The sequence below is a fragment of the Scardinius erythrophthalmus genome (genome assembly GCF_964197995.2).
Source record: "Scardinius erythrophthalmus genome assembly, chromosome: 7".
NCBI lineage: Eukaryota > Metazoa > Chordata > Actinopteri > Cypriniformes > Leuciscidae > Scardinius > Scardinius erythrophthalmus.
In genome coordinates, this window is record NC_138227.1 from 9,096,168 (window position 1) to 9,112,573 (window position 16,406).

General features: G+C 39.3%; 2 protein-coding genes across 2 annotated transcripts; one reads left to right on the forward strand and one right to left on the reverse strand.

Moving 5' to 3' along the window:
• Window positions 1-871: 871 nt before the first annotated feature.
• LOC308693258 (zinc finger MYM-type protein 1-like) lies at window positions 872-3,252 on the reverse strand (the record flags this gene model as incomplete). The annotated part of the gene is made up of 2 exons (XM_081370052.1): window positions 3,159-3,252; window positions 872-3,113 (listed from the first exon to the last, which is right to left on the reverse strand). The coding sequence occupies exon 2, from the start codon at window positions 3,002-3,004 to the stop codon at window positions 872-874; it is 2,133 nt and encodes a 710-aa protein (XP_081226178.1). The 5' UTR covers window positions 3,005-3,113; window positions 3,159-3,252.
• Window positions 3,253-15,168: 11,916 nt separating this feature from the next.
• LOC308693410 (uncharacterized protein) lies at window positions 15,169-16,406 on the forward strand. Its single transcript, XM_081370294.1, has 3 exons — window positions 15,169-15,198; window positions 15,371-15,525; window positions 15,677-16,406. The coding sequence occupies exons 1-3, from the start codon at window positions 15,196-15,198 to the stop codon at window positions 16,302-16,304; spliced, it is 786 nt and encodes a 261-aa protein (XP_081226420.1). The 5' UTR covers window positions 15,169-15,195; the 3' UTR covers window positions 16,305-16,406.

The following is a 16,406-nucleotide window of genomic DNA, read 5'->3' on the forward strand; positions in this document are numbered from 1 at the left end:
CTCAGTTACACTATGGGGTAAGGTCCAAAGGTTTATTAGGGAGAATATTCAGTGTTTAAAACATTTTTCACTCTTATGGGAAGATGTACTTTTTGGCTTAACTGACTATCCTGACCAAAAAGAACAGTACTTTTACTTAATTAATTTACTTATTCTGTTGACCAAATTTCACATTCATAAGTGTAAATTTAGCAATAAAAAAAAAAAACAATTTTATGGTTTTGTTAACTGAAATATGTATTTATATTGACAGTATCAGAGACTCAGAATAAGAAAGCAGTAAGAACTTTAAAAATTTGTAAATTTTGCAATTTATTTATTTGATTTTATGCGTGTATAATACTTTCCTCCCCCTGGCAATTGTTTTGTTTGTTGTAATTTGTATTTCCATCTTTTTCTGTTTCTTTTTTTACTTTTTTGTTTCTTGATAACATTTTGTATGGTATAGTTCTTCGAAAAAAAAAAAAAAAGATATAAAAAGCTTCCCATTTAAATTAGTGATTCTAGAAAAGTATAAAAACACACTCGGAACACGGAAAATAATAAAATAAGTGAAAATACGCAACAGTAGACTTGCTAAAGAATCAGAATCAGAAATACTTTAATAATCAGAGGGGGAAACTATTTTTGTTACAGCAAACTCCAGATATACAATATATAATATATATATATATATATTAAGAACAATATAAATATATATATATATATATATATATATATATATATATATATATATATATTAAGAACAATATATATATATATATATATATATATATATATATATATATATATATATATATATATATATATATATATATATATGCAAAGAACAACAACCAAACTGACCAATGAACATATGACCAACTACCTCTCATTTAAAAGAACCAAAAGTGCTCTTTCTGCCCTCCTTACAGGAGACAAACTGTTCAGCAATCTTTTTTCTGTTTACCCTGTCCAGCTTGTCTTTATGTACATGGCACACAGCAACACTGTTGAGGCGGGTTTGGGTCATGGTGCTGCGTAGCCATGTTTTCAGCCTCCGGAGGCTGCTGAAACTCCTTTCTGACTCTGCTGATGACACAGGCACAACTAGGAGGAGTCGGGCAACTGTTTCGACTTGGTCAAAGAGACCACGGACCTCTGGGGTCATCCGTTGAAGAACAGCAACAATTTCAGTACTAGACTGGAAGCTGTACTTCATTCTGAACAACGCAAGCTGAACTTTGAGGATGTCTGGGTTGATTTCTGGGTACTGTTGGACAACATCATGTATCTTTCCAGTTAAGAGAATTTGTTCCAGGTGCCTTAACATTTGCATTCCCTCCTGCTCAAATCTTTCTCTAAACTGCATGTCAGCAACATCCAGAACTTTGTAGAATTCAGTCCTGTAGTAGTCAGAAGGGGACACATGTACATGTGCAGGAGCACTACCTGTGAAGCGCTGAGGTGGGATACGGACACGAGGAGAGGCAATTGGAGTGAGATGGAGTGTCTCACACATCCTTGTTGCTTTTGTGTAAAGAGCCTGAAAACTCTCTGTGTTTCTCTTTTTGCTGAAACTTTCCTTAACACAGGCAACAGCTGAAAGCATACCATCTAGGGTCTGTGTTCTTCTCTGGAGGGACATATTCAAAACCTCCAACTCCCCTGTGATCTCCAAAGCACACACAAGACCAAGGACAACATTTCCCTGCTGAAATGTCTCATACAGCCCCTGTGCCTTACTAGCCGCATCAGACTCACTCATTGCCATCTCAGCCAAAGCCTTGTTTATGCACTCGTACTGGTTTAGCACACTTCGGATGGCACTAGTGCGGACCGTCCACCTTGTTGGACACAGAGGTCTTATAGTGTGACATGGACCCTCACCCTCCTCAGACCTTGCAATTCCCTTAAATATGCCCTTCAGTTTCCCTGACTGCCCAAACAACACTCCCAACTCATTGACCCAATCCAGAGAATTCCGTATAAATATTGAGGCAGTACAGGACCTCTGTGTAATTAGGTTAACACAGTGGGCAGCACAATGAACATAGGGAGCCAGAGGTTGTGTTTTTCTTACAATGGCCTGTGCTCCATTGTATTTGCCAGCCATATTTGCGGCCCCATCGTATGCTTGGCCACGCAACCCAGTGATAGGCAAGTTTAGGCGCTGCAAAACATCCATGACTACTTTTGCTAGATTTTCTCCTGTTGTCAAAGAAACCTCATAAAGACCAATAAATTCTTCACGAGGGACTAAATCCTTGTCAACATATCTCAAACACACTGCCTCTTGCTCTTTTCCAGACACGTCTCGTGTCCCATCCATCATCACAGAGAACTGAAGGTGTGGAAGTGATCTGATGTTTTCAACTACTTCGCGTATGATCACGCTGCTGAACAAAGTTAGAATTTCATTTTGAACCATAGCTGAAGTATATACATCCTTTCTACCACCTGTCAACCACTTGGTTAGAGAGGGGTCATCCTCTGATTTGTACTTCAGAACCTGTTCAAAATTTCCCTCACCACATTCATGGCCCCTAAAAGGTAAGCCCTGCCTAGCCAACATCTGCACAGCACCAATGATTTTGAGAAGACATCCCCTTGCTTCCTCTTGCTGTTTCACACTCGCACTAGATAGCTGAACCTGTACTGATTGATCTTCATAGATGTGCGTTGTCATGGCTGTCTTATGACTATCAGATCTCTCATGCACAGTAAATCGCTCAAGGGCTTTTTTCCAATTTTTAAACCCAGATGAAATGAATGCTGAATCAGCATTCTTGGCAAGAGGTGATGTCTCAGAGTTAAAGGCTTTGGAGCAGTAAAAGCACAATACACCCTCAACACCAGGACTGACATGGAGCCATGGAAATTTCTGGTACCACTGAGTTTGAAAACTCAGAGTATATTTGGGCAAGGACTGTTTTGCAATTAATTTTGGATCTGGTTGATTGGGCTTACTGAACTGATGGCGAGTAACAGCCACGTCTGAGTTCTCTGCTCCTCTCTCAACCATTTCATCTTCATCCTTATCCTCTCTGACCTCTCCCTCACTCTGTTCTTCTGGCCTGCCTGCTTCGGACCTGCCTGCTTCGGACCTGCCTTCGTGCCTGCCTGCTTCGGGCCTGCCTGCTTCGTGCCTGCCTGCTTCGGACCTGCCTGCTTCGGACCTGCCTGCTTCGGACCTGCCTGCTTCGGACCTGCCTGCTTCGGACCTGCCTGCTTCGGACCTGCCTTCGTGCCTGCCTGCTTCGGGCCTGCCTGCTTCGGACCTGCCTGCTTCGGACCTGCCTGCTTCGGACCTGCCTGCTTCGGACCTGCCTGCTTCGGACCTGCCTTCGTGCCTGCCTGCTTCGTGCCTGCCTGCTTCGGACCTGCCTGCTTCGTGCCTGCCTGCTTCGGACCTGCCTGCTTCGTGCCTGCCTGCTTCGTGCCTGCCTGCTTCGTGCCTGCCTGCTTCGGACCTGCCTGCTTCGTGCCTGCCTGCTTCGTGCCTGCCTGCTTCGTGCCTGCCTGCTTCGGACCTGCCTGCTTCGGGCCTGCCTGCTTCGTGCCTGCCTGCTTCGGGTCTGCTTTTTCCTCCCTCTTCATCTCTGTCTTCCTCACTCCTGGCCACATCCTCACATACACCCTAATCAAAACGTTTGAAATGAAATTGTGAATTTGATATAAACACACCAGACACACGCATGCACCTGGGATGGAAATAAGCACCAAACATTACACAAACACACGCATGGCCTCTCTTCCTTCATATAACTCTTTCAGAAACTGTAATATTCATTTCATTGCTCACCTGTGAACCTTCCTGTGCTCTATCTGAAACTGATGGCTCCAGCAACTTTCTCTCCTAAACAAGGGTGCAGTGGTAAAGGAATAGGGTCAAACAGTTACAGCTGTGGCACTAGCAAACCTCAGTGGATACTGAAAAGTAATATCATGAAATAAATGCAAACAATATCTAATGATAATAGGCTACTGTTGTTTAATGTCAACATTTTTCAACTTTCAGCTTTCAACTTCACTTACAGGATTTCTCTTGAAAAAGATGTCAATCTTCTCCTGCCTCTTTCTTTTCTGCATCTTAATGATACTGCGTGACAAAAAGACAGTGGTAAGCTTGATAGTGACATGGGTCTGACAGGACTGTGACTGAGACTGCTAAATTTTGCTTACTTGCGCCCTGAAGAGGGGAGATATATTTATAAAAAAAAAAAAAAAAAGGCCACCCAAAGCTTTTTCTCAGGTGGTATAAATAATGTAACAATTTACTGTTTTTAAACATTAAAATAATATACACTTTTCTTTCATAGTTCTTCAACAGATATGCAAACAATGGGTCTCATTCATGAAACACGAGCAGAACAAATTTTTGTGTAAATCGTGTGTAAAGTGGTTCTGGCGTAAATTTTCGGATTCATTAAAATGTTCGTATTTTCCAAATGTTAGTTGGTACGAAAGAAATCTACACCCAGATAAATCTGCTCCCAGCCACACGTAAATAGTGCGCTTAACATCCGAACGTTTTGCTCATTAATAAGGCTGCATTTTAATTCACCTTAATCGGGTAGGCTACATATTTACACAGCATTTTGAAAAAATATTATAGGCCTATATAGTAATTACATACGGTTTTTCTTTTGACTTTTATTACGAGAGGCAGTAATAGCATCTGCAAACGGCACACAAGTCCGCAAGTTTTTTTATTTTTATTTTTTTTATTTATTTTTTTATTTTATATTCAAGCTGTTTATTCATTTTTTTTTTTTTTTACAAGTCCGCAAGTCACAAGTGTTGCAGTCAAGCTTCATGTCGAACCATTTTCTTTTCACTTCTGGGATTGTTCGATTAACAGATGAAACTCCATTAACTGCATCTGTAATATGCTGCCAAGCATTTTTACCTAAAGCACCTAAAAAATCCTTTTTTTTTAGGACCTGATACGCCACTATGTAGGCCTATGCTTGAAAATAAAATGTGGCGTTTTGAATGAACTTCTGATAATAAAACTTCAATTTCTGCATCTGAGAAATTTCTCTTCTTCATTCGCTTTTGAGAAGACATGTTGAAATCCTTCGTTTCGTGTCATAAGATGATGCCCATATATAGTTGTCAGTTGGTTTTAATGGGCGGGATTTATGGTAATTGAGAGAATGAGCGTGCACGCGCGTCCCATTTACGACTGATTGGAATTCATTAACCCACACACACATTTCACTATCAAATCTGACGTTTACGAAGTATTTGTGAATCAGGAGAAGAATTTTCGGGAATGTCTCGCAAATCACTCACATATTTACTCGTATATTTACGAATGTTTCATGAATGAGACCCAAGGTCATGATTTCTCACTTTTTTCTCCTCAAAAGGTACAATCAAACACAACAGGTAAGTATCCACTAAAGTATTCAGCTAATCAACAAACAACGCTCAAAACATCAAAATCAATTGCACTGGCAATAAACCCATAAATACACTGCTTAATAATGGCTATTTGTCCCTCTTCCTCGTCAATCCCCTGCCTTCTTCATCACAGTTACTTTATACACTACATACCACATACATAACTGAATTTAGCTAGCTGCTGAACAATATCCAAATTAGCATTAGTCTAAAAAACGAAATATAATACAGAAAACACTCGACATGTCAACAAAACATAAAAAGAACATCTTCCCAAACACATATCAAGCTTATTTAAAAACCTCCAAAGCATAAACACTCATTCAAAGTACCTGGAAAGGGGAGACGTAAATAACGATAAACATTCAAGTAACTTTAATCAAGTTCCCGCCTCAGCACGAGCTGGCGATACATCTAACACACCAAGAGAGGCGGGACTTAAGGCAGAACAGCCAATCATCAGCCGGTCACACTCAAAGCCGGTGTCACGTTTGAGAGGGAGGGGGAGAGGAGGCAGCCTCTTCTCCGGCAGAAACGGAGGAACGACTGTAGTAAGGCGTTTGTGCAAAACTGCGGAAAACCTGCAGAAAAAGTGTGGGTGTTGAACCCTCTCATCGGGAAAAGTGTGGGTGTTAAAACACCCACATCCCCCACGGGTGCGACGCCCCACATGGATATTACAAAAAGTAGCCTACTAGTTATTCTAGCATGCAGTATTTTGTTTTAAACAGATATAAGTTAATCTCTTAATCAAATAAAATGCGTCTGTAACATTTAAAGATGATTGCACACACTTTGTACTAATTTCCCAAAATGTATTGATATGCCAAACTATTTAGACTTTAATTTTTCTTTTCTTTTTTAAAAAACAACAAACCAGGAGCCACCAGAAAAAACATTATTTTCTTCCCTTTGAAGAACACATTGCCCCCCAAAATAAAAAAAATAATATGTATATTTACATGATTCATTTTAAATTATTTTGCTGTGAATAAATGCAAGGCAAATATAAATAGTTAATGACAATTATAATTATAAATGTTAAAGGAATTAACATATAATATTGTAATTGAACATTTCAAACAGGACTACAACATTTAAGTGACATTTTAATAGCTTTAGTAGTATTCTGTAGTATTTATTCATGGCTGGCATACCAGACCAATAGTTCAAGTAGACTTACTAATATACTAAAACAAAAATATGTAAAAATAATGCCTTTTGGAAAGCCATTATGACAAACAGCACTAACTTTGTACGCCTAGTTCTACCAGAAAGACTCGGGAGGCAAAATAACGTAACAAGTATGCATTTATTAACAGCCCAGCAAGCAAGTATTGAGATATAAAGTTCTTTGGCATTGGCCCCATGCGTAGCTCGCAATCATCTGCATTTCCTGCCTGAAGACGAAGGCAGGGGTGCAGCCGACCCCCTGTGAGGTATGGGGAGGGACCATCCTGGTGGTGGTGGGGAGGATGAAGGGGAATGTAGGCGTCAGCATCTGTGAACTCAGACATGTGTAAGTACAGATTTATTTTACTACAAGTTTTAGAACACGATTGGATAGATGAGAAGGTAATAAGTGACGTAACAATTGAGTCTTCCCAGCAGAACTTACGCTAAAGCTTTCATTTCATGAAAAATGCAAACGTTTTTTTTTTTTTTTTGAAACACCATTAAGAAAATAAACAAAAAAGAGACTGGGTATTGTGCAAAAAAGTTTAATGAACAAAAGCAAGAAAAAAAAATAAAAATAAATAAACTTCCAGGTGAGAGTACAGGTGACTAGGCTGTCATGCTGAAAGCTGGTTGGGATCTGGGGACTTAGGCATTACATGTAGGAATTCAGTGGCAGGCTCCCATGTGTCATCCCAGGTTTTGCCACTGTAAAATATCATAAGTGCACAACATTTCATTAGAACACAGAGGAAAATAAATACATAAATCACTGTTGGGTTAAATTTAGAGAGTTTCTTGAAATGTATTGATGCTTGTTAAAGTAGCATTAACTCTGGTTAAGCCCAGTGGTGGAATGTAACTGAGTACATGTACTCAATTTACTTAATAACAAATTTGAGGTACTTGGACTTAATTGGTGTATTTTACAACATTGCATCTCACAGGAAAATATGGTACTTTTTCCTAAACCACAATTGTCTGGCAGCTCTAGTTACACAATTTTCCATTCAGTTTCTGTACATTGAAAGCCATGTATTTCCAAATTTACTGATTTCAAAATGTTTCTGATAAACTGAGGGATTAAGTTGTCATTAGTGGGATGAGGAAAATGTTATGTCATCTACAACAGTTTAGAACACAGATCTTATGTTTGATGTTCTTATGTTCCTTTGAAAATAACATTTCCAGCACATACAACAGGATTCTCCATCTTAGAAAAACTAACTTATGACACATAAGAGTTTCAGATGCTGAAAAATTAATTAATGTGTAGGCTCAATAAATAAGCTAGTTCAGAGCTAGAGCTAGCCGCTAGAGTACTTACTAGAAACAGAAAACATGATCACATCAGGACCATTTTATTGTCCATAAATTGGCTGTCTGTCAGCTTATTTTAGAATTCTATTAATTACTCAGAAAGCACTGAATGGTCCAGCTCCTCATTACCTATAATCCATTGTGTTAATCACAAAATCCAGGATATTACAAATAGAATATTCTAAATGAAGACAAGAAGGTAGATCATTCTCCCATTTGTCTTTAAAATTTTGGAATAGTCTTCCGAGCATTCCAAATTAGGACACACTCTCTCAGTCCAGACTAAAGACAGTCCAGATATTTGTTTTTAGTCTGGACTGAGAGAGTGTGTCTGAATTTGAAATGCACGGAAGACTATTCCATCATTTTTCATCATCGGAATGCATGTCCTAAAGGTTACAAGGGCCTACCTGATGGATCTAGCTCTTCCAAATGCCTCTACCTCATTGCTATTTGCTTCTGAGTACTGACAATCGACCTCACTCCAGTTTCTCTAAAGACTACCTCAGAGGATGATTTACTGACGGGATCAACTACAGGACCAGGGAGTTTTCTCTTGCCACAGACAACACTGACATGAACTTCCATGCTGCTTGCAAGAAACCAGTTGAACTTTGCCTACATTGTATTAGTCATGGAATGGACTAATTTGCATTGCAATGGAATTAAATAATTAATAAAACATAACATACCACACAGTGCAAGGCAACCAGTGGACTCTCAATTCGGCTTTCCCCTACACACACAAACACAAGTAATAAGTATTCTAACTGTTTAAGCAATCAATGAATAGGGCATAACATATTGTTGTATTATCTTTGAAAGGTCAGAATCAGTCACTGAGATAAGAAAGCATCCTAACGGAACATATTTTACCTCATTTATCCGTTCCCCAGTTATACAATCATAAAGGAACACCTTCTGCCTACTACATTTTCGGCAACCTGAAATAATGAAAAAACAAGGAAAGCTTATTAAGCCATGAATGCCATGCTTTGTAGCTGAATCAGTGCATATTTATAATTTCACATGTGAGGCGATATGCAGTCCTTTCCATTCATGTCAAAGTGAATTTGTCCTTGTTTATGTCAATCAAGCAAAAAGTACAGGATTGGTTTTCTCAAAGTCCTCTTAGCTTAAGTCAGGGATTGACATTAACCACCGCCCTTGGACATTGGCCACAGCTAAATAACTAAATACTGTGAACTGGCTACCAATGAATCGGTAAGCCGATGAATCTAATTTACATTAAGTCAACTGTGACTGGGAGCAAATTTATTAACAGTGTAGAGTATGTACTATGCAAAAAGTTACCTTTTCTTCTGTTCTTCACACGTGGCCCCTCCGGACTCAAAGACGTGGGAATGGAAGAGGCAGATGGAGGAGAGACAGAGGCAGAATAGTGTGAAGAGGTAGAGGTGTTTGTCCTTTTCATTTGTCGCAAAGACAGTGGAGGTGGAGAAGAAACTGAAGGAAGAATAGAATTAGAAGAGGAATTAGGAAAGAGAGAGGTTGGAGAGAGTTGGGAAGACAGAGGAACAAGGTCAAGAACAAATACTGTCTCAGACTCCTTGAGAGTCACGGTTTGACTCTCCTCCACGGTTTGACTCTCCTCCACGGTTTGACTCTCCGCCGCGGTTTGACTCTCCTCCGCGGTTTGACTCTCCTCCGGTGTTTGACTCTCCTCCACGGTTTGACTCTCCTCCGCGGTTTGACTCTCCTCCGCGGTTTGACTCTCCTCCACGGTTTGACTCTCCGCCGCGGTTTGACTCTCCTCCGCGGCTTGACTCTCCTCCGGTGTTTGACTCTCCTCCACGGTTTGACTCTCCGCCGCGGTTTGACTCTCCTCCACGGTTTGACTCTCCTCCACGGTTTGACTCTCCTCCACGGTTTGACTCTCCTCCACGGTTTGACTCTCCGCCGCGGTTTGACTCTCCTCCGCGGCTTGACTCTCCTCCGGTGTTTGACTCTCCTCCACGGTTTGACTCTCCGCCGCGGTTTGACTCTCCTCCACGGTTTGACTCTCCTCCGCGGTTTGACTCTCCTCCGGTGTTTGACTCTCCGCCGCGGTTTGACTCTCCTCCGCGGTTTGACTCTCCTCCGCGGTTTGACTCTCCTCCGGTGTTTGACTCTCCGCCGCGGTTTGACTCTCCTCCGCGGTTTGACTCTCCTCCGGTGTTTGACTCTCCGCCGCGGTTTGACTCTCCTCCACGGTTTGACTCTCCTCCGCGGTTTGACTCTCCTCCGGTGTTTGACTCTCCGCCGCGGTTTGACTCTCCTCCGGTGTTTGACTCTCCGCCGAGGTTTGACTCTCCTCCGCGGTTTGACTTTCTGGTTGCTGTGCTGTGGAGGTTGCTATAATACAAGTTTACTTTCATTTAAAATCTGTACATATTAACAAAGAAATATAGATATATTCTAAATATTCATAATTTCTAAACCAAAACATTACTTACATTTTGTCAAGATAAATTCATAGGCCCTCCGCATCTTCTCCAAAAGAATTTTAGTGACAGGAGTGGGGTGCAGATGGGTAATTATTTCTGCAACCCATTTATTCGAAGCCCTTTTATCTGGCTTGCCAATAAATAAAATCGGCTTGTATCCCACAGCTTCAAGTTTACTCACCTGAAATGAACAAAAGCAAGTAATAACACATTAGTTAAACAAACCCACTGAATTATTAGAAACATCAGTACTGTATAAAGCAATTTTAATTTAAGGACATTTAATGGAGTTGGAGTACAATGCAAGAAAATGTGTAGTAACCTGTTTCATTATAATCGATTGTCGAGTTCACGCGCGTGATCATAGGTAACTAAACCTATGCGCGTGAACTCGACAATCGATTACTATGGACTTCGACCGAAAACAGGATGTAAACAGAGGTATGTGCGCTGGCTGAATAAACATCATTTTTATTAATATCTTTCACATCTACTGCAGTCAGATTCACTCGTGTTCACTCAGAAGGAATCACTCACATTTTCTGTGCACTTGTAATGACACATCAAGGATGTTAAGAGGCTAAAAGCAGGTTTAGTACTTGCCCCATTTAAGTCAACAGGGTGCAAATTTTAAAAATAGAATAACTCGGTGTAGGCAACACCGATTTTTGTCGTTGTTCTCTGTACTGACAGCACTCCAAATTTACAAAAAAATGAGCTCAATGTTAAAATTGACCGGAGTTCTCCTTTAACTTATGAAATATTAACACTTTTACTTACTGCAATACGGGCAGAATCAATTATACGCCCAGCATTTCTGCTTTTAAGGACAGATTTCCCCCATTGGCTATCCAGTGACACCACTTTTTCTTTAATTTTCTTTTTGGTGGACAGGCTTGCAAAACAGACATGGCAAGTTTTCCTGCTTGCCTGATTGGGAGTCTGGCAAGAAGGGCAGGGCCTGAATTTGGGCCTTGTCATGACTAGACACCAAATATACACAAAAACAAACAGACAGAAAGACTCACAACAAAGAGATGGACATATAAAACAAATATATATATATATGTGTAAACAGAGAGAGAGAGAAAGAGAGAGAGAGAGAGAGAGAGAGAGAGAGAGAGAGAGAGAGAGAGAGAGAGAGACACTGATGAGTAGTACAGGTTAACAAGACGGACGTGGCTCTTAAAAGTGCCTTTGTTTGTGTGTGTGTGTGTGTATGTATACTGTATGTGGTGTGGGGTTAGAATAAAATGAAATTGAAGCTGCCAAATTTGAAGGACCTAAAGGAAAAAAACAACAACAGATTTTAACATTTTACACCAGTATTCTCTTCATCTGTGTTGCCAGAATGGGCTAGAGTGTATGTGATATTGATTTTATACAGTTCAATAAACAAGAAGTTAATATTGTTAATTACATTTTATACCAAAAAAATAAATAATGTAAGTTTTGCTCTATTTCGCCAAAAAAAAGCCAAAGCCACAGCTGAACTTATATATATATATATATATATACATATACATATGAATCAGTCAATAAGTTATACTTATTACATTAATTATACACATTGTTTTATTTCATATTGAAAACTTGTGATGAGCCACAAGGTTGTAGTTATGAATTAATCTGTATTGTTTATTATAGATTTATTTGGGTGTTTATTAAATCATTTTGTGTGGATTTTAAACAATAACTGGGCTGTAAAACAAACCAATCTGGCAACACCGTTCTTCATCTGAACATTTATAATGTTGGATAATAGTTGTGGGCTAATGTAATACTGGAAATCTTACTTTCCCCTATAATTGTATCTTGCATGATTAAATGCGACAAAAATTAACTTCCAGTATTTGATTAGCTAACTTTGCTAGCCTGCACATGTGGTGTAGCAAGCTATATGCTTTAATAATGTCTTCATTATCATTGATATCTTCAATATCATTTTCCGTCATAAGAAAAAAAATGACACCTTACACGTCTAAAGGTTCTAAATTTGTTCTTATTGTCCTGATTCAAAAGTTTTTGATGTGTACATTTAAGAATAGTATCCATCTCTATTAATTAACTCTTCTACTTACCGAGTGGAAAATCGCAATGGACCTTGGGATCGCCCCATACAGTGACGTCAGCGTTATTAATTAAGAGGATTTAATAAATATAAATAAATAAATAAATAAACTTTGATTAATTGAACACAATCGTAGCGTATTATATATATTTATTAACATCAACAAACCTCCGATAAAAATACGTTATCCAGCATGCTCTAGTTAAAGCAGTGTCACTAAACGTTACCTATGACTAGAAAACGCTTAAATGCTTACTTGAACGCGCCATGGAGTGTTGTTAAACTCACCTCTGAATGCCGTTTTACCTGCAGTTGGGCGTTGTTTTGGTTAAACTCACCTCTGAATGCCGTTATACCTGCGTTGTTAAACTCACCGCTGAATGCTGTTGCTCACCATCTGCGTTGTTAAACTCACCGCTGAATGCTGTTGCTCACCATGTGCGTTGTTAAACTCACCGCTGAATGCTGTTGCCTATGAACGCGCTAAACCTTTGCGCAGAGGGCACTTTGATATCAGATTGCGAGAGGTTTTAAACATCAAAAACTAGTTGAAGGGCCAGATAAAGATGATCTGGGGGCTGCCATTTGACTAGCCCTGGCATAGATCATTTATTGTAGACTATTCCTTTTAATTTTGTATTTATTGTAGTCTCGGCCCATTCACCGCGGACAACGGTTCCCCAAGACGTCAAATTTCAACGCCGCAGGCTCCAGTTCAGAGTTCTATAGAAGTCTATAGGACTACCCTGCACGTTGAAAATTGACGCTAAAGGTATACCCAGATCGTTGAAAAGTGACGCCAGGGGGTCCTGGCCAAGCGTCCATATGTGACGAGTTGGGAGTGAGAATGTGTTGATTAAATCGATCAGGCTCCGTAAGAATAAATAAGAAATATTTTGACTTTGACATTTAACCAATTGGTTCCACTTTATTTCGATAGTCCACTTTAGACATTCTACTAACTATAAGTAACTTTGCAACTACATGTCAACTAACCCTCATTAGAGTATTAGTAGACTGTAGTAGATTGTCAGTTAGGGTTAGGTGTTAGGGTTCCGGTTAGTCGAATAAGTTGACTTGTTGTTGCCAAGTTACTTATAGTCAGTAGAATGTCTGTTTAGGGAACAACTAAGTTCAGGGGAACATTTGCTGGGATCAGTACAGTTCACTCTCAATCCAGACAGGCCGCACTGTACATCCGTTCTCTGACGTTTTGAAAAGCCACACAACATCACCTAAATGGGCTTAATACTAGTTGTATACATGTGTATTTGATAGTTATAATAAATCATGAGCTAATATTGGTAAGTTAACTGAATTAATTATGATGTGTCCCCTCAAGTAAAGTCATGACACAGTCATGCATTAACAAGCCATTAGTTGATGTTAGTGTATGGTTAGTTAATCTTGAGTTAGTAATGATTTGAAACAAATGTAAGCAAAACAGTAAATGAGAAAGAATTCAGATATTTAGATCAACAGCATGAGGGTGATCGTGCCTGAACCCGTTTGTTTTGCGAATAGCTTATTCTCATTTCAGGCAGGATCACGGTCCCCTTGAAGTCAGCACACACGAGTATGTTTACAATTGAGTTATTTTATCCATATTTTTTTTTATCAAATAAAACATACAACCAACTTTTCTGAAGTTATGTAAGGCATCTATAGCTGCTAGCGTACGGTAACTCTACTAGTGAGTTCCTCTTATGACGTCACACCCCATCTAGTGGAAGGGAGCGGGAGCGGTTAAAACCACTGTTAAAACTGCCAACTTTTCATATTATATCAGCATTTTGGTATAAAAAAAACAATGGTGGGCGGTTCTTATCTTTATGTTTAATACACACATTGCATTATCTTCGTGAAAAATTTAACCTGCAATTTACACTTTAAGGCTGCTGGTATTCATGCATGAATCATTATGATTCCTGTCGTACTTAGTAAGATCACTCTTCATTGGTTCATGATTAAATCATATCTTTACTAATCATGAGTGCATGTTGAAGTAACTATTAATTCATCAGCACATGATTATTTATGCCATGTTATTGTAAAGTGTTACTGAATGTTTTTATTCCTGTTTCTTCGAGGCTATAGGCCAAGTTTGTGTTTCTTTTGTTTCTTTTATTAACCCGGGTCACGTTACAAGCCAACATAATTCTCACACAAATGCCAAAACCTAGCAGTTTTCTGTTGGTCAACTCGAGTGAAATCTGCATGAGGAACTTTTTCACTCTCCCTCGAAACTCTTGATCGCGCGTTTTCCTAATTAAATGACTGGATTCCCCTAGCGAAAAAGCTTGAAAAATAGAACAACGGAAAATTAGACCACTCATTAGAACGCATTATTAGTTAAAAAGTGTAAAAAGCAGAATAGTGGAAACCACTTTAAACTGTGAAAGTGAATCTTCATGATTGCTTCAGAACCAGTAAATGCTGCAGGGTCGTGATGCTCGCAGGCCACAGATTTCAGGTAAAACAGATTCAGAGTGACATATTACTTCAAATTCCAAAGAAATTGGCAAATATGTTTAAACCATTGAGACATTTATTAAAATATATAATGTAATATTTCTTATACCATTCAAACAAAAAAGGTCAATGGAATTATTTAAGACTGTGAAAATCAGTGATTAAGGCAGTTTTCTTAGTAATTTTGAGGTCTTTTTTTTTTAAAGAAGAGGGCTGGTCCAGACTCAGAATAAATCCCATCCCCGTTTCTCTTTCACTCTTATCACTCCTTCTTCTTTGAAGACTCACAGAGCATCTCGAAGATTTGAAACAACAAACATGGTCAGTCACATTCAAGATTTAGCAACTATTAAGATGTGGTGTCAGTGGGAGGCAGAAGTACAGGTCTTTTGAATGGGCTTGTTTTTCTATTATAATGAATATGCATTTAATATTTATCCATTTATTTTGTTTTTCTCTGTGTGTGTGTGTGTGTGCTGTTTTGTGACTTTAGAAGTTCACTGTGTTTCTGAGTGGACTCCTGCTGCTCTTTCTGCTTCCCGACTGGACAGAAAGTGTTGAAGACACTGATGACACCGTGGACATCAATACTCTCGCCACTGTGGACATCAAGACTCTCGCCCGTATTATTAACTTCTTTGAAGACAAGTAAGTCTGTCTCCAGTCTATGAAAAATCAAAAGTTTAAAGTTAAGCAATGAGGAAGTAGAGAAATGAGAAGCAGTCGGTCAAAATGTCATGGATTGAAAACATGGGAGTGTGTCATTAGTCAATACTTGATCTTGTTTACTGTTTTCCAGCTATAAGAGAGTCGATACAGATGAACATCCCCGTCAGTACGCCACCGCCATCAATGTGCCGAAGGATCAGTGTCAACAGAACTTCAATCTGAACACCTTCCTGACTCAGGAGAATGCTGTGAATGTGAAAAATGCTATTACTGATGAAACAAACGCACTTTACCAAGGATCAGAGCTCATCGCTGCAGGAACTAAAAAACAGAAAAGATACAACATGCATTCAGAGTCTCTCCTGCTGAATCCTGCTAATAACTCACCCATGAGCAATCTTTTGAATAAAAGAAAAGACGGCTGCTCTGTTTTCTACACGTTTGAATCTCCCTGTGTTAACACGTGTCTAAATGCATCAAGCAAACACAACATTATAAATGCTCTGGAGAACTGGAAAGAACATGATGGAATTAAAGCTTTTGTCTTCAAGAATTTCTGGAAGTTTGACATTAAAAAAGATCTTCAGACTGCGTTTAAGCAGATTGTGGCTCATGTTCCTCTCTTCCGCTGTGTGAGTGAGAATCAGTGTTATGCTTGTAAAGGGGAAGGAAACACTCCCATAGACGCGCACTGTCTGCCTCCAAAAGAGATCAAACTGGAGGAAAGTTCACCTCTTACCCCTGTGATTCTGTATTAGTGAGATCCTTTGTTTTGATAATCATTATGCTTAGATGTAGTAAAATGAATTCAAAAAATAATCTTGCTTCCAACTTGAACTAATAAAATACTTCTGCTTTGC